Genomic DNA, 19931 nt, shown 5'->3' with positions numbered 1-19931 from the left:
TTCTCTCAGATGTTAAAGATTTAAATTGATTCTAAAATTATTGTGGTTAATTTTGAAAGTAATTTAGTTTGTTAACAACATTTTTAGCCAGTACTATTTTTCTCCCGTTAAATAGTGTGTGTATTCTGTTTATTTGTGGTTTCATAATGTGCCTCGTGCTTTCCATGAAACTTCTTCTTGGGCGTTTTTTTTAATTCAGTTATTTTTTTCTGGGTAAAGTTTCCAGTGTTGTAGTGTATTGCCACTTTATTTTGTGGGGGTTGTCTTTTGTGTTGCTTGAGTAATGACTTTCGTGACCTTTTCTACCCAAATATCTTGGTGACCTTTAAATGATGCCTTAGTTATGAATTAGGTAAGTGTCTAAGGTGTGTAGTGAAGTGTTAAAAGTGTTTCAGTCGATTATTATGTAATTGTTGGGAGCTACAGGGATATATGGCTTGTCCGTTAATTTGTAGAGTAAAAGAGATAGGGAAATAGTCACTAGACACAGTGGAGTGTGTAGAAAAGTTCCGGTAGAAAGGTAGGATTGATTTGGGGATTATAACAAGGTTTAGAATGTCTAAGAGTCGCTGGCTGCATGATAGTGTCTTGGTGACAAACAGAAGAACCGTAATTATCGAGACAGACAGCAAAATCGTAACTATGGAAACACATCCATTGCTTCAAAAATGACGCCATTGTTAAATATGTTGGACTGGACGTGGCTTACTGATTATCATGCTCAGATTATATATCTGATGATTCTTGGTTCGTGTCCCTTTTGCCTCAAAATTTGTGTTTAATCCCAGTTTTCTGAGGCACAGTTGGATGGGAATGATAGTATATTCACCCTGGCTGTGATGTTCACGTTATAACAGTAAAGATCCCACTATTCGATCAAACAAGATTAATTCAAGAACTAACAGTGAATACTGACGACAAACTTCCTTCCTTCTGGCCTGTCGCAGAGAAATTAGAGACAATTATGTGCAGATAAACCTTGTGTATCTTTTCACGAAATTCTGAAACAAAAAAACTCACATGTGTAAAAACTTGTTTAGCAGCGTTCCCAAATTTAGAACATTTTAAACATTTTATTCAATCTCTCCCAGTACCTCTAGAAAACTTAGACAGATGTCAGTTATTGTTTAATACAATATTTGATTAATTTTTTACGTGTTTTGAAGCTAGGCGTACTGACTTGTCTTTTGATGTTCGATGTAATTTTCATTAATGTGTTGTAGAAATTAAATAATTTTCACTTTGAAATATAATAAAAATTATGTCCCTTTTTATGTTGCAATTTTTTTAAAATTTATAATGCATACTTGATATATTTAGACAATTTGGATTAAATAATAATAACTTTCTGTTTCAGTCAACGTTTCGCCATTGTGGCTTCATCAGCGCTAATAGTCACGTTTTTGTACTAGTAATCCTGATCATTGGCGAAAAGTTGACTGAAATTTTAAAATTAATTATCATCTGAAGATTCAAAGTAATTTTCTTTCTAACTTCATTGACAAAAGTTTACAGTTTATTATTACATGCGCTTATTAAAGTTGGTAAAGGAGCTACTAATCGATGTTACTTTTGTTTTCTTCTTTATAGATAGATGGCACTGGTATCAGAAGTCAAAGGAAACCTTCTTCGTAACCTGAAACATGAGCGGAATTATAATGTTGCCAAAACATAATTTTATTTGTTGGCGATGGAATGGGACTGACCACTATCACAGCTGCCCGCATTTTACGTGGTCAACATCGTGGTCAGTCCGGGGAAGAAACCAGCCTAGCTTTCGACAAGTTTGAACACGTAGCATTGGCGAAGGTGAGATCTGGAATAGGATAAGCGTTTGTAAAACACTATAGACAAACAAATAAACATACATGTCTTGAAAGTAATTAAACAATCCACTTATGTGTTGGACGGTTTCAAGCTACTCTCGTTTGGGAGCACCATTTCACAACAGGCTTTGGGGGGGGGGCATTAAAATACTAATATTGCGTGGTCCCCCAATTCATCTGTGGACCCAACTGTTTGACCTAATTTGTGATATATGTTAATACAGCCTGAGTAGAAATACCTCTCAAGTGCTAATCGGAGCCATTTTCACACTTGAAGGGGAAGTGCCCCTCATATGTCACTTCTGGTTTCATCAATGGGCAGTGTTAGTGGTGAGGCACTGGGGTTGTTTAATAAGTTCTTAATTATTTAATGAGTTGCATAGGCTTGCATCCATGGTTTTAAGTACTTACCATAAAAAAGTTAAAACAATACTCTTAGTAATTTCTAATTACGAAATCGTCACTCAACCACGTGGTTTTGGAAAATCATGTGGAATGTACCTTTATTGCGTCATTGTTTTTTAAAGTATCGTGAAATGGAATAATGTAACCTATTGCAATAGTACTTAGTTTTGTCCGTCCTATATTTATGCGCGCGCACTTTACTACCTAAATGCACATGTACTTAATTTCATTAGATGCATGTGGGTGTGGGTGTTTTTCGTATAGCAAAGCCACAAAGGGCTATCTGCTCAGCCCACCGAGGGGAATCGAACCCCTGATTTTAGCGTTGTAAATCCGGAGACTCATTAGATGCAAACAAAACACTGATGTAAATGTAATTTAGTATAAATTTTGTAAAAGAAATTTCAAAGTTTGGAAAAAGTTGTAGGGGAGAGCGGGTAGAACACGTCTGTTTTCTTTGTCTTTGTCAAGATCCAGCTATTAAACATGGACAATTGTTTAACTTGAATTAGAAACTTTAGGAAATTCTGAAATTGGGCAAATGTTCATGATTATTATTTTATATTTATATTTGGAATTATTACATAGTTTACAAGGTGCTTAGTTTTGGGGTGAACTGAAACTTATGAGGGAGAAATGAGACATAAACATAAAAGATTTCATAAAATACAATTACTCCATATCCAGGTACATGTAATCATAAAGGATTTGCTGTTTATTTGTAAAGACATATTATCTGAAAGGAACAAGTAATTCTCATGTAATTATACCATTAGATAAATGTAAACAGGTTTGGAATGAAACGTCACAATACAGAGTTATATTGATAAACACTATCTGAATGAAAATATAGAGAACATCCTAATTGTACGTATATAAAGCAAACGAATAAACACATCTGACATAACATATTAAATAATGCTTATAAATAACATGGTACTGTGATAGAATATAAATGGAATAATATTAAACAGAATTATAAGTAAATAATCCAAGGCAATATTTGTTACACAAAATAATCAACAGTTTCCTCAGCTTATTTACATCTAACTTATCGTTGTCTGTTACACAACATACGTAGCTGCAATAAAACTTTAATATTATACTTTGTCACCATTAAACATTTCAATAAAAATAACTTTGTCGGGATGTTTGTCAACTACATCAACTTTTCTAACTTTGAACGAACAAGGATATTTCCAAAACTGACTTGAAAGTTTAGTTCATTCCTTGTGCCTTTGGCCACTGGTTTTGGCATGACTAGTTTGATTCGGTCTTTCCTGACTGTTTCCTTATCTTGAGCTCTCGGTTTTAAAACATATTTGCTAACTTTCTATGTTTTCTTAGAAATTATACCTCACAGTCACCATCTTTATCAAATTCTGACAGCACTTTGCCCACATAATAAACTGGTTTACGACTTTTCTGTATTTCCATTTCAGCCAACATATAGCTGCGAGTCGTAAGGTTGTTGTAATCACAATTTCCTAACTGTAAACTTGTTGTTTGTTCTGTCTCCCCATCATTGTTATCATCACTATCCACAAAAGAGATACTGTCATCATCATCATGAGAGGATGGACTGTCTTTCCAAGAGTTGCTGTCATCACCATCATCAGAGGATGGACTGTCTTTCCAAGAGTTACTGTCATCATCATCATCATCAGAAGATGGACTGTCTTTCCAAGAGTTACTGTCATCATCATCAGAGGATGGACTGTCTTTCCAAGATATACTGTCATCATCATCAGAGGATGGACTGTCTTTCCAAGAGTTACTGTCATCACCATCATCAGAGGATGGACTGTCTTTCCAAGAGTTACTGTCATCACCATCATCAGAGGATGGACTGTCTTTCCAAGAGTTACTGTCATCATTATCAGAGGATGGACTGTCTTTCCAAGAGATACTGTCATCATCATCAGAGGATGGACTGTCTTTCCAAGAGTTACTGTCATCATCATCATGAGAGGATGGACTGTCTTTCCAAGAGTTACTGTCATCATCATCATCATGAGAGGATGGACTGTCTTTCCAAGAGTTGCTGTCATCATCATCATGAGAGGATGGACTGTCTTTCCAAGAGTTACTGTCATCATCATCATCATGAGAGGATGGACTGTCTTTCCAAGAGTTACTGTCATCATCATCATCATGAGAGGATGGACTGTCTTTCCAAGAGTTGCTGTCATCATCATAATCAGAGGATGGACTGTCTTTCCAAGAGTTACTGTCATCATCATCATGAGAGGATGGACTGTCTTTCCTAGAGTTACTGTCATCATCATCAGAGGATGGACTGTCTTTCCAAGAGATACTGTCATCATCATCAGAGGATGGACTGTCTTTCCAAGAGTTACTGTCATCACCATCATCAGAGGATGGACTGTCTTTCCAAGAGTTACTGTCATCACCATCATCAGAGGATGGACTGTCTTTCCAAGAGTTACTGTCATCATCATCATCATCAGAGGATGGACTGTCTTTTCAAGAGTTACTGTCATCATCATCATCAGAGGATGGACTGTCTTTCCAAGAGATACTGTCATCATCATCAGAGGATGGACTGTCTTTCCAAGAGTTACTGTCATCATCATCAGAGGATGGACTGTCTTTCCAAGAGATACTGTCATCATCATCAGAGGATGGACTGTCTTTCCAAGAGATACTGTCATCATCATCATCAGAGAATGGACTGTCTTTCCAAGAGTTGCTGTCATCACCATCATCAGAGGATGGACTGTCTTTCCAAGAGTTACTGTCATCGTCATCATCATCAGAGGATGAACTGTCTTTCCAAGAGATACTGTCATCATCATCAGAGGATGGACTGTCTTTCCAAGAGTTACTGTCATCATCACCATGAGAGGATGGACTGTCTTTCCAAGAGTTACTGTCATCATCATCATCATGAGAGGATGGACTGTCTTTCCAAGAGTTGCTGTCATCATCATCATCAGAGGATGGACTGTCTTTCCAAGAGTTACTGTCATCATCATCAGAGGATGAACTGTCTTTCCAAGAGTTACTGTCATCATCATCATGAGAGGATGGAGTGTCTTTCCTAGAGTTACTGTCATCATCATCAGAGGATGGACTGTCTTTCCAAGAGATACTGTCATCATCATCAGAGGATGGACTGTCTTTCCAAGAGATACTGTCATCATCATCATCAGAGGATGGACTGTCTTTCCAAGAGATACTGTCATCATCATCAGAGGATGGACTGTCTTTCCAAGAGTTACTGTCATCACCATCATCAGAGGATGGACTGTCTTTCCAAGAGATACTGTCATCATCATCAGAGGATGGACTGTCTTTCCAAGAGTTACTGTCATCATCATCATGAGAGGATGGACTGTCTTTATTTGGCTCTACCACCAACTGTCTCTAAAGGCTCTTAGTGAAGTATTGTTTGCCCTTTTTGCTGGTCTAGGTTTGGGATTCGTTCTTCATATGTTTCATTCCTGATGTTGTTATAGCTAATACTATTTGTTTCTTTTTCGACCACGGTCTGATAAAATGTTCTCTGAACAACCTGCGAAATTTACCAATACACGAAATACTAATGAAACAATTTCAGATTTTCTTTTGTGAAATCCGATTCAAGCTGTTAAATAAATAGCAGCATCTTACCTTTGGCAATTCCCAAACTTGTTCAAGTGTAATAAAGACAGTAGGACCTGAAGTGGGGTTTGACTGTACAGATGAAGACATTTGTGTATTGACCTAATCATCGTGACGAGTTGCACAACTCAGACCTGGTTGTAACTGTGCAGACGAAAAGGTTTATGTATGAACTCATTATTCACGTGATCAGATGGATATGCTCAACAAGGACTTGGTGATGACTGGTTTCTCGTCATAGTCATTAGTAATGATGTAACAGTATCTGTCACAAGTGGGCCTGGTTCTGCAACTTCTTGATTATTGTTAATGTAACGTTTATTAGTGATAGATGATGCAAGGAAATCGTCATCTGAAAAGACATGTCTCACAGAAGTTTTGAAGCCAGCAGTAATATTGGCTGGAGTAGCAACTTTTATCCATACAGCATCCATCAACTGTGCCATTTTATTTATTGTAATGCATTTGCCAGTGTTTTCTGTCATCGAGCTGTTTGCCTCAGCATAAAGTAGGTCTTAATCGGGCCAAAATGAGACTGATATAGTGTCTGGGTTTTATTTTTTGTGTAGATGCAACATGATAGTATGTACTCCATGGTCCTTTGCATACTCCAGAACACCTACAGGCAGATGGCTCTCATGGTTATTGTTGACTAGAATGACAAGATTTTCCTTGGAAGAATGACTGTGTGTAAGAAAATGTTTCAAGACTTTTATGAATAGGTAACTAACTATTCATCCAACCAGACTAAGACACCAATCCTAAGGAATCTTCAGAAGCACCAGTAAGGAAAATGTTTTTGTATTTTTCCTTTGTCTTATCAGAGCTGGGAACAGTGCTGCAGAAATGATATCCCAAACTGTCACAAGTTCACACGACATCAATTGACACACTTGTTTCTGGTCCTTCTTACAAACCTTGGACTCTTCGTTCATATGATGTATTCTTCTTCCAACATTCTTATCACTTATAAGTGTTTCCAAAAGATTGAAAAGTCATTCACTGTATGTCTGCTGAAAACAGATGCGCATATCAATTATGTTGTCTCAGAAAAACGGACTGAGAGAGTTGAATGCCTGTGCATAACGCCTGTAAATCAATAATTTCCGTCCATCTTTGTCTCAATCCAGTTTGTTGGTATTCTGAATTTGTTCTTCAGAGCCAGTTTATTAGCTTGTTGTCTCACTTTGATAGGAATAAGATGACGAAACAACTTTGATGCAGTTGTTAGGTATTCTGCAATGTATTTTGTGTTTTTTCGCTTTCATTGAAAACTTGGCTTTGAGTGTAATGAGATGCCAGTCTGGTATTTGGATAACTGTTGTATTTCTTTACGTATCTTGCAAGTACATTTTCGATACCCCTCAATATTTTGCTACTTGTCGTATTGATTTGCCTTTACTGTTTCCAGCATGGTGTCATGTTGCACAAGTGCTATGCCTATTTTTTCTTTTATGATATTTTGAAATTTTTTAGCTTTTGTGAAACACTGAATAAATGGTACTAGGAAGAACTATAATATCTCATAAAATGTTTATCACTATTTTTTACTCGCAAATAATTCACAAAAGATTCAGGAGTTTCACCAACGTTTGATATATACCTAACTTTGTTGATTCATAACACTAGTCGCTCTATTCTCTTAGTCACAAGAAAACACAGTATAGTTCCTTAAACTTAACTTTTAACGGGTGAATAATAATATTTTTTTACTGTAACACTTACCTCAAAAATATGATTGTCATATTCATTTTTGTAAAATGGACGACACTTTAAACTTAGATTTTTTAATTGGTCAACAGATCTGAGAATTAGAGCAGGTGTTTCAGTTCTGCTCGCTCTCCCTTAATGTTAGGTTGTGGAATAACATTGTAAATTTGTTTATTGATACTAAGTACAGTAAGGCTTAGCCCTAACTAAACTAAAGCAAACAACGTACACAACTTGGAATTTTAATTCATCTCTTTATCGAATATAAGCCGTATTTAATAAAGTGCCTCCCATTGGCACAACAGTATGTCTGCAGGCTCACACCGATACCGGTGATGAGCGGAACACAGACAAGTCCATGGTGTAACTTTGTGCATAAATTCCAAACTTAGTAAAGGCTTAAGTAGCGTTAGGCCTAACACAGGTTACTTACAGATGTCGGTATCTACGATTAGGATTTTTCATTATTATTCTAGAAATCCTATTTTTAAATAATTACTGTTGCAATAAAGATACTAAGTTGATCGAACATATTCCATTGTTTCACGTAACTGTTTGGACTAACTTAGTGTCAGTAAGTTTTAAAGACTCCAATAATATAATTACTTGTATATCAAATTATTCATAGAAAGTGTATTTTCACGACACACAGATACTGTCTTTTTCAGTCGAAAAATTTAAAATACGCATTGCTATTATTTAGAAGCCAGGAGCTTAATTTTATTTAATAAAAAAACTGAAGGTAAGATACGGAGGTTTTTTATTAGCATAAGATACTTCATTTGTTTTATAAACGACTGTAGTTTAGACTATAAATAAAACTTCTAAAACAGTGCTTCTCGAAATACAAATAACTCACTTATTAGGTTGTACGGACACAGAAGACTTGTATTGAGGAACAAAAGCGAAGCCTGCTCCATTCACAGATTCTGCGCTACATACGCGCCATCTAAATTATGTTAATAGGAGAAAAGAAAAGCTGTTAAAGTTGTATTACAAAAAGAAAGAAATAGTCGAGGTGCTATGTCACTCAATATGATTCCTTTATATTTTTAATTGTGTTTATTTCGGTTATATGGTCTTCAATTTACAATAATTCGAGATTCCCACGAAAACTGTTGGTCTTGCAATAAAAAAAAAACGCATTTAACCAAAAGCTAGAAACGGGCTAATCCATTAAAAAAAAAACCAACAAGGGCTATAACACTGTACATTGGTTGCATGTTACACCTCATCTCAACTTCTCTGTATACATAGACATACAACATCGACAGTCAAGTGGGAGATTCGGGAGCTTGCGCCACTGCTTTACTGAGTGGAGTTAAAAGTCGCTACGAAACACTGGGTCTGGATGACAGTGGCCTTTATGAAAACTGTTTATCTAGCATCACCGCCAGGATCCCTTGTTTAACCGACTGGACACAACAAGAAGGTAAGCTTTAATATGTTGCACAGAGAACAAGTAGTTGATTATTATGGTCTTCAACAGTAAATGAAGTTAGTATTTTCGGTATAAATAAATAAATAAATATTAAAACTAAGAAAATAGCATATAAAATCGTAAAAAAACTTAAGAGGTTTGGTTGTCGAATTTCGCGCAAAGCTACTCGAAGGCTATTTGCACTGGCCGTTCATAATTTTTAAATCATAGCAGTAGAGGAAAGGCAGAGTCAATACCATTCACCGCCGACTCTTGGCACACTCTTTACTGTGAAATAGTGGGGGTTACCATCCCAATACAACGTCGCCATAGCTGAAAGGGCGAGCTTATTCGGTGACTGGGGTTCATCCCACAACTCACATATTGAGAATGTCGAGTGCCCTAACCATCAAGCCAACATCTTTGATTTGCCATTTTTTCACCTCCATCCCGCCAACTAGCACAACGGTATGTATGCGGACTTGCAACGCTAGAAACCGGGTTTCAACACCCCTGGTGGGCAAAGCACAGATAACCCATTTTACAGCTTTGTGTATAATTCCAAACAAACCAACAAATTGTTTGTTGGTTTTATCACGTGAAATTTGACGTCATCATTATACGTATCGGTTATTGATTGTTAACACATGAAATTCGAAAAGATTGTTATTTATCTTGTCTTTGGTTTTATTCCATGAAAACAAAAGTCGTTGTTATCTTTCTTATCTGTTCTTCTTTTTTATCCCATGGAAACCAAAGTCATTGTTACCTATCTTGTATGTTGCTTTTTTATCACATGAAAGTAGACTTCATTGTCATCAGTCTTTTTTTGTTGGTTTTATTATATGGAATTCAATGTTATTGTTATCTGGATTACTTAATGTTTTGTTGTTGTTTATCACATGAAAATCGACAAAAAGTGGCGAAATAGGCAAATAAGAGAGATTTGAAAAACAAACCTGTAGTTAATTTTTTTTATACAAGTTCTAAACCAATTAGTTTTCTAGTATGTCATCGAATAAGAGAGATTTGAAAAACGAACCTGCAGTTAATTAGTTTTTATAACAAGTTTCAGGCCTATTGGTTTTCCAGTATGGCATCGAATAAGAGAGATTTGAAAAACGAACTTGCAGTTAATTTGTTTTTATAACAAGTTTTAGGCCTATTAGTTTTCCAGTATGTCATCGACTTTCGAATGTTTAAATTGAAAGTTTTAAATTATTATACTGGATATATATAGATGGCATTTCATATATATTTTTTGTCTTCCAACTCAAGTGATGTATTCTCGCACTGAACGAAAACACTATTGAACGGTAACCAATTGGAGACAAAAATATAAATGAGATATTCTTTTTTTAATTCACTTATATTTGTCTTTTTTTTTAATTTCACGCAAAGCTACCCGAGGGCTATCTGCGTTAGCCGTCCCTAATTTAGCAGTGTAAAATAGCTATTCATCACCATCCCCGCCAACTCTTCGGCTACTCTTTTACCATTGAATAGTAGGATTGATCGCCACTAAACGTCTCCACGGATGAAAGGGTTAGCATGTTTGATATGACGAGGATTCGAACCCGCGACCCTCAGATTACGAGTCGAGTGCTATTCATTTGTGATTTCGAGTCGCAATAAACAAGTTAAGAGAAGTTTAAAAATAAGCATTAGCAGTTAACGTGTTTTTGTTACAGTTCTCAGGCCAAATAGATTTATATTTCGTTAGATTTCGGGGGGTAAGATATAGTGTCAAATAACTAAAGATAATTGTACAATAAACATAATATAGTGTTGGTTTTAATTTGTTGTTTGTTTTTTTTACTTAACAGCTATCACACTCAATATTCTACTAGTCCAGGCGTGGTTTCCATGCCATACCTTTGAATTCAAGAACCCGTATTTTGCGGTACTTTCCCTAAAAACGCATTCCACACTTTATGGCCGTGGGTGTGACAGCTAACCCCAACTATTTGCTGTGATAAAAGATCCCCAAAGAATTGTCAAAGGGTCCTGTTAACTTATTATTTTTCCTGAGTTTCTTCTTGTCCTACGATTCAAAATCATGGACAACTATGCCCTAAAAAGCACAGTCTAGGTTTACGAGAAAAATCTATAACTACATAAACCATTGCTAAATTAAAAACTAATAAATACTACCTTTATAAATGAACCTCTGAATGTCACATGACAATAAGACAATGGCTAAATGCGAAAAACCACTTTATGTTAATAAAGTTAGATTCTGTTAAAATTTGAAAATGTCCTACTTCATCTCCATGTAGGTAAAGCTACTGGGCTGGTCACTACAACAAGGGTAACTCATGCCACCCCAGCAGCCATGTACGCCCATTCCGCCAGCAGATACTGGGAATCTGATGATAAGATGCCAGAAGATGCCCGCAATACGTGTAAAGACATCGCCAGGCAACTGGTTGAAGATGAACCTGGCCGCCACATAAATGTAGGATACTTCATAAGAATCTAATTGGCAAAAATTCCAGAGGGAGTGGTTGAGACGAAGCTAGCCAGTATATATAAACCAGTTTCACGCATTATATAAGTTTCGCTGATGTACTAACCTTTTATATTTCTCTATTTGTGGAGCGTACTTCTTAAAATAGATGATGGGTAATTAACCCAACCAATAAATAACCTTATAACATACTTGGTGTAAAGATAACATCACCTTGGAAACTGATACATGATGAACCTGGTCAGTGGATAAGTTTATTAACAACTACAACTACAGACCTGTGATTGGCTGAAATAAACTTAAATTAACCACAGCCCTGTAACTGGTTGATGTATTCTCAAAGTAACAATTGCAGATTGATGATTGGCTAATTAGTCTTCAAAGTAACAACTAAAAAACGGTGACTAAATGATCTTTCCACATTCAAACGTTCACACAATATTTATTTCTCCGCTGTACTGTAAAAGTAAAAATTAGGATAAATTGTTATACTTCTTAAAACTGAAAACCTCAACAATAATTATAAACGAGAAATATATATGCAAAAACGGCTCGTTTGGGTTGAGAAAATATTTTACATAGAAGAGCGAACAACGTTTCGACCTTCTTCGGTCATCGTCAGGTTCACAAAGAAAGAAAGAGGTAACTGACCGGAAGCTGACCACATGTTTGGAAGGGGTTGTGTAACTGAGTGTCGGAATGTAGAGGGCGGTATTAGATGTTTGAATATATAATTTCATTTATTTTATTATATTAATATAGGTATAAAGGCGTTCCTTTATATTGGTTTATTTTGGGTTTAAGTTGTTGTATAAGTAAGGCTTCTTTAATTTTGCGTTTGTATATGTTTGTTTCTTTATTTAGTATTTGAGTGTTTTCCATGGTTATGTTGTGTTTTTTTGACTTGCAGTGTTCGAAGACGTGTGAAGGTGACTTTTTTATGTTCTTTGAATCTGGTTTCCATTTTTCTACTTGTTTTTCCAATATAGAAGTCGTGGCAGTTATCACATTGTATTTTATAAATAATGTTGGTGTGGTGTTTGCCAGTGTAGTTTTTACATAGTATAGACTTCAGTTTTGTGCCTGGTTTGATAAACCAATATAACGGAATGCCTTTATACCTATATTAATATAATAAAATAAATAAAATTATATATTCAAACATTTAATACCGCCCTTTACATTCCGACAGTCAGTTACACAACCCCTTCCAAACATGTGGTCAGCTTCCGGTCAGTTACCTCTTACTTTCTTTGTGAACCTGACGATGACCGAAGAAGGTCGAAACGTTGTTCGCTCTTCTATGTAAAATATTTTCTCAACCCAAACGAGCCGCTTTTGCATATATATTTCTCTACAAGTGGGTTTTCTTGACATCACTAATTGTAAACGATATAAGTGATAATACGTATTCATCCTTTATTTACCTTATTGTAGTCGTGCTATGGGAGTGAAATGTATTAACTATAATTTTTATACAATAAATAAATGAATATGTTTAAATATAACTAATGATGTTGGCCTAACGCCATCAAAATAGGTCGTTTTGAATTCAAGTTTGGTTTGTTTTGAATTTCGCGCAAAGTTACACGAGGGCTGTCTGTGCTAGCCGTCCCTAATTTAGCAGTGTAAGACTAGAGGGAAGGCAAACAGTCATCATCACCCACCTCCAAATCTTGAACTACTCATTTACCAAAGAATAGTGGGATTGACCGTCAAATTATAACACCCCTCACGGCTGATAAGACGAACATGTTTGGTGTGACGGGGATTCGAACCCGCGACCCTCGGATTACGAGTCGAGTTCCTTAACCGCCTGGCCTTTGAATTGATGTATAGTTTATACTACATACAAGTAACCTCTGTTGTTAACAGTTCAGGTTCGGGAAAACTGAAGTTCTTAACGGATACTGTAAGTTAATCTGTTATCTACATTTCAGGTTCAGGTCTTTTTTTAGCTGCAGTATAACGGCTTATACGGTGGATTTTTCATATACAAACTTTTAGTTCACAGCTCCATCATCTTTGACCGATTTAAGATCTAATCACAGTTGTGGACTCAGGAGGTGAAACCCTTTCAACTGATGTATTTGATTAATTTGAGGGTAGGCTGGTAGAGATTCTGATGAGTAATAAGCTCGAATCGAGTATACGCGCTCTCTGGGCCGGCATGGCCAAGCGTGTTAAGGCGTTTGACTCGTAATCCGAGGGTCACGGGTTCGAATTCCGGTCGCACCAAACATCCTTGCCGTTTCAGCCGTGGGGGCGTTATAATGTGACGGTCAATCCCACTATTCGTTGGTAAAAGAGTAGCCCAAGAGTTGGAGGTGGGTGGTGATGACTAGCTGCCTTCCCTCTAGTCTTACACTGCTAAATTAGGGATGGCTAGCGCAGATAGTCCTCGAGTAGCTTTGCGCGAAATTCAAAACAAAATACGCGCTCTGCGATTGGTATTGCTGGGCACAAAAGTATAACTTTCGAAACGAGAAAGAAAATAGGCTCACAGAATAAGATATTTTAATCCTGCCTAAACGAATTTCATGTTACGCTGCTATTTTGGGTTATTTCTTTACTCTATTGTTTCTTGAAACAATCTAAACTTGCACTGTTTGTTCTTCAGGTAATACTTGGTGGAGGACGTCGTCATTTTCTGCCCCAAAGCATACGAGATCCTGAAAGTCCAGCTAACGTCGGACGACGTGGGGACGGTAGGAACCTGATTGAAGAGTGGCTTAAGGACAAAGAGATGCGAGAACTGCGACATCGTTTTGTGTGGAAGAAAGAGGACTTTGAAGTAGTTGATACTGGGAAAATTGATTACTTATTAGGTAATTTCTGTTTATTTGATTAGTTTCTAAAGATCAAGTAAGGGGTAGTTCAATTAAATAAAAAAATAATTTCTTCAACTGAAATATGAAGCCATATTGGACATAAAGTCCAACAAGATGCAAAAATTATTCTAGAAGGAAAAGCGGAAGAAAGATAACGAAAGGACGACAAAAAATGAAATGGGTGGACATTCACATCTCAGAATGCACAAGCAGGGCTCAAGACAGACATTGTTGATCGTAATTTGCAGCCAACTTCTGTAACTGAGATGAAACAAAAAAATACAAACGTCCACTGGAATCTTCTATTTTTTAATTATTATTTAGTATTCCGGTACTGAAGTGAAACTATCATTAAACTGCCAGGTTCTGGTTTTCTTGCAGGTTTGTTTGACTACTCGCACATGACGTACGAAACTGACCGAGACAGCAGTCCTAGTGGAGAACCTTCCTTGGCTGAGATGACACAAAAAGCTATTGAAATACTCCGTAGGAACCCTCACGGGTTTTTCCTGTTAGTAGAAGGTAAACTTAGCCTTTGCTTTATACACGATGTCAGTTTGTTACTTGAATATAATAGAAACCACACCTAGTAAATTAGTTTAGCTGAAGATATTTTAAGGACATTGTTTGGAAATTCTGGTACGTACGTGTACGGAGATCGGTTATCCTCTGGAAATCATTCAAGCCCCAACACCATTGGCCATAGACAAACCTAATGTATTGTTCACAATTAAACTGTTAACTACGGTCGTTTATCTTACATCATCAGTTAATGTAATAATTTACAGACGCCCTCAGTTTCCTGTTGGGAGAAGGAAACTGACCTGTTGTGTTATGATTCTTGTTAGTCGAAGGCGACTTTAATCCTTTTTCATATATTTTTAAAATTATTTTTGATAAAAGGTGTATTTCTCTTTTTTCCTCTCTCTTATTATGTAAGTTTACTTTTTTATAATCTTTGTTTGTAAAAGGTGTTCGATTTTCACACTTTAATGATATGGCTTTAGCTAATTTAATATTATGTAATATTATTACATTTCTTCACTGGTTATTACGTGAATAGCTTACTAATTCTGTGGCGAATTTAAAGTTGTGTGGGCTCGGAGTAATAATTTTTGTAAGTCCTACATCTCATGTAATTTTATGGATGATACAATAAAATTATCAAAGGGCCCTCATTAAACCATGAGCCCTGGATCTAGCCTCTACCTAAATAGGCCAGTGTACTCATTTCCAAAGCTATGAATACAATATAAAATAACTATTAATAAATTTAATTTCCAAAGCTATGAATACAATATAAAATAACTATTAATAAATTTAATTTCCAAAGGTACGAATACAATATAAAATAACTATTAATAAATTTAATTTCGAAAGCTACGAATACAATATAAAATAACTATTAATAAATTTAATTTCCAAAGCTATGAATACAATATAAAATAACTATTAATAAATTTAATTTCCAAAGCTATGAATACAATATAAAATAACTATTACTAAATTTAATTTCCAAAGGTACGAATACAATATAAAATAACTATTAATAAATTTAATTTCCAAAGCTACGAATACAATATAAAATAACTATTAATAAATTTAATTTCCAAAGCTATGAATACAATATAAAATAACTATTAATAAATTTAATTTCCAAAGCTATGAATACAATATAAAATAACTATTAATAAATTTAATTTCCAAAGCTACGAATACAATATAAAATAACTATCAATAAATTTAATTTCCAAAGGTATGGATAACATATAAAATAACTAATAATAAATTTAATTTCCAAAGCTACGAATACAATATAAAATAACTATTAATAAATTTAATTTCCAAAGCTATGAATACGAGGGCTGTTCAAAAAATACGCGGACTGTTTGAATTGCGCGGCTCCAGTTGGTTCCAGGGGAATCCGCTTGGTGTCGCTAGATTCGCACAGATCAGCTGAATTACGACGCCATTTCCCGATTGCAGATATCTTCATTTGTGTATTAGCTACGCGGTTTTAAGTGAAGTGCGATTTTTTCGTTTGGCGGATTTCAGAATGAATGACCTGAAGGAGCAACGACTTGCTGTGAAATTTTGTGTTAAACTTGGAAAATCTGCGACTGAAACTTTTACTATGCTTAACACGGCTTATGGTGATGTTGCTATGAAGCGTACGGCATGTTTCAAGTGGCATGAACGTTTTAAGGATGGTCGACAGTCCATTGAAGATGATGAGCGTCCTGGACGTCCTTCCACGTCAACTGACGACCCACACGTCGACAAAATCAACACCCTGGTGCGGGCAAATCGACGTCTGACTGTCAGGGAGCTTGCTGAAGAGTGTGGGATATCAGTTCGATCTTGTTACGAGATTTTGACCGAAAAATTGAAGATGCACCGCGTTGCTGCGAAATTCAGCCCTCAGAACTCGTGAGTTTTTTGCCAAACACTCGATCACTGTTCTTCCCCACCCCCCCTACTCAACTGACCTTGCTCCTTGCGATTTTTTCTTGTTCCCCAAACTCAAAAGACCCTTGAAAGGAAGAAGATTTGAGACGATTCCCGAGATTAAGGCAAATGCGACGAAGGAGCTGGAGGACATTACAAAAGAAACGTACCAGGACTGTTTCAACAAGTGGAAACACCGTTGGGATAAGTGTGTGCGTTGGGGAGGAGAGTACTTTGAAGGGGTCCCAGACCTGTAACTTCTAAATACAGTACATTTTGTTTTATGACGTCTGTCCGCGTATTTTTTGAACAGACCTCGTACAATATAAAATAACTATTAATAAATTTAATTTCCAAAGCTATGAATACAACATAAAATAACTATCCACTTTTTTGCTTGCTAAATTATTTTCATAAACTAATTCATAATTTAAAGTAACATAACATTAAACTGTTATGCACTAAGTCACGAAACCTACCAAAGTTCATAAAAATAATGTCTAGTAAAATAATGTTCTATTTTATTACCAGGTGGCCGAATAGACCATGCCCACCACTTTAACAATGCTTATCGAGCTCTCACGGACACATTGGCACTAGAGAGCGCTGTAAATAAAGCGTTAGAGATGACAAGAGAAGATGACACTTTAATTGTTGTGACTTCAGATCATTCGCACGTGTTTACTTTTGGTGGTCACCCTAAACGAGGAAATCCAATTTTAGGTATTTGGAAATTTTACCTTATAATTCTGTAAAATTGATTTGTATTGAGTGACAATACTAAAACAGAGTGACGAATATAACAACAATAAAACAAACAAAATAAAATGTGTTTAAGGAAATTATGTTGACTAATTGTTTTTTATCCCACTTAATAAACTTTATTTTGCAGTTTTAAAATAATAATGAAAAAACAACTGGAGTACTTGAAAATTAAATTTTCAAGGATTTGAAAAGTTTCTTAAGTTCGTGTTATTCGATGTTACTGTTAAATTCGAGTATGAATGTCGTATTCGAGAAAACACCATTTTTAATACTGATAATTGCACATTACTTGTCTTGAGTTGAAGTTTGGAAAAGTTTTAATCCTGATTTGTACGTTTTGTTCTAAAAATCTCATTTTCAACCAAAAGAAAAATGATAACTTTACCATTGAAAACATAACTTTAGTTATAATTCACCATGATTTAATCAGAAAAGAAATTGTGTGTTTCTCGTCGCTAGCACTAACTGAAACTAGTGTTAGTTTTAAATGTTGGCTTACGGATATGAAATTACATAAATCGTAATGCACTATGTTTTATGTCATACATTAAAATACGTAAAATTCGAAATTAATAAGTTAAAGATTATAATACTTAAAAATGTAAACAAGAATAATAAATAACAGAAAGCATATAATTAAAATTAAACCAAATGTTGCGAATCTTGACTTGCATGTCATTACTTAAAAATACTGTATACGTATATTTGTCCTAAACTAGGAACGGATGACCACGTGTCTGATGTAGACAGTTTACCATACACGACTCTTCTGTATTCAAACGGACCTGGGTATAGTAGAAATTTCCCGTTAGGGAGACAGAATCTTACAGGCATCGACACTGGTAAGAATTTACAAGACATTATAGTACAATTAGGCTTACCTTAGTATCAGTTCATTATGAAATTTCTTATAATAAGATTAGGCTTACCGATGTTCTACCGGAGGACAACAAATTAATGCACCTCAAGCAACCGTTGCGAATTAAATTATAATATTTGTTTTATTATTTGATGAATTAAAATATCCTAATGTTTTATTCTAATAATTATATATCTTTTGTCCAAAAATTTAAAAAATCTTAAATTATTTGCTTTCCTGGCCCAGGCATAGCCAAATGGTTACGGCGCTCGACTTATAATCTAAAGGTCGCAGGTTCGAATCGTTGTCACACCACACATCCTTGCCCTTTCAGCCGTGGAGGCGTTATAGCATGACTGTCAATCCTACTATTCGCTGGTAAAACAGTAGCCCATGAGTTGGCGGTGTGTGATGATGACTAGCTGCCTTCCATCTAGTCTTATACTGCTAAATTAGGGACGGCAAGCGCAAATAGCCATCGTGTAGCTTTCCGCGAAATTAAAAAAACAAACACATATTTGCATTCCGTTTATGAATATAGAGAATACAAGACATATAAAACTACAAAATGAACCCTATTTTTGGTTTCAGTTTTGTTTGAAGAAATCAAATATTTAACTAATAGAATTCGGATATAAAATGATCGTAAAATACGTTAATTTAAAGCTATATTTACATGCCATTATATCAGATTAAATTGAATGTTACAAAATATATGGAATATAATAATGAATATTAAAATATGTAATTTAGCAGTTCGTTCTAGTTATCGTTGATTTTTAGTGACTTCTATTTTCAGAACATAAAAATTACGTGCAACAGTCGGCGGTCCCTCGACGATGGGACACACACGGAGGGGAAGATGTCACGGTATACGCCCATGGACCTATGTCTCACCTTTTCAGGGGTGTGTTCGAGCAAACTTACATACCTCACGCTATGGCTTACGCTGCGTGCATCGGTCCTAACAAAGACACGTGCGATAGAGGGCGACACAACCACCAAACCCAGAGTCATGACTGTCCACCTGTTGAAGAAAGGGATACTTCAAATTGGAGTAACAGGAGTGTGAAGAAAAATAGCCCCATTTCCTTGTGGCGCATGGTTATTATAACAATTCTGTTTGGGTGGTGGAATGTGAAATGTTATGTCTTCGCATGCAATGAATGTTACCCAAGTCAGTATAAAGACCTGATATAAACACGCGAAAGTAACTGATATAGAAGCCTAACTAATCACCACTGACCAACTAATTGTATTAATACGGTACGCTGTTGTTAGACTTTCTGTCGCATAGGAACCAAATAAATGCGTGGAGAAAAATAATAGTCAAAGTTGTTCTTTTTGTTAATTCGAAGTGGATTATGCTTAGTTTTAAAGACAAATACAGTTGAAATCGTGTGGATGTTAATTAGAATAATAATGTTCGGTTATGTATGAATGTAGAATGAATGCTTATCTGGTGGGATGGTAACAACTCAGATAGAGGTGATAGGACAGTTCTGATGGATTCTGTAATTCTTATACGTGTGGTTTTAAGGGAATAATGGAGTCTTCATATTTTATTGGT

At 35.7% G+C, this 19931-nt stretch overlaps 1 protein-coding gene across 1 annotated transcript; it reads left to right on the top strand.

The window, feature by feature from the left end:
* The first annotated feature begins 1677 nt into the window (after positions 1 to 1677).
* On the top strand, positions 1678 to 19673 carry LOC143251892 (alkaline phosphatase-like). Its single transcript, XM_076503227.1, has 8 exons — positions 1678 to 1809; positions 8826 to 9000; positions 11268 to 11446; positions 14079 to 14286; positions 14671 to 14811; positions 17269 to 17460; positions 18222 to 18344; positions 19161 to 19673. The coding sequence occupies exons 1-8, from the start codon at positions 1696 to 1698 to the stop codon at positions 19559 to 19561; spliced, it is 1533 nt and encodes a 510-aa protein (XP_076359342.1). The 5' UTR covers positions 1678 to 1695; the 3' UTR covers positions 19562 to 19673.
* The last annotated feature ends 258 nt before the right edge of the window (positions 19674 to 19931 follow it).

The sequence above is a fragment of the Tachypleus tridentatus genome, chromosome 6 (assembly GCF_004210375.1).
Source record: "Tachypleus tridentatus isolate NWPU-2018 chromosome 6, ASM421037v1, whole genome shotgun sequence".
NCBI lineage: Eukaryota > Metazoa > Arthropoda > Merostomata > Xiphosura > Limulidae > Tachypleus > Tachypleus tridentatus.
The sequence above is the reverse complement of the archived record's forward strand: the minus strand, read 5'-3'. Positions and strand labels throughout refer to the sequence as shown.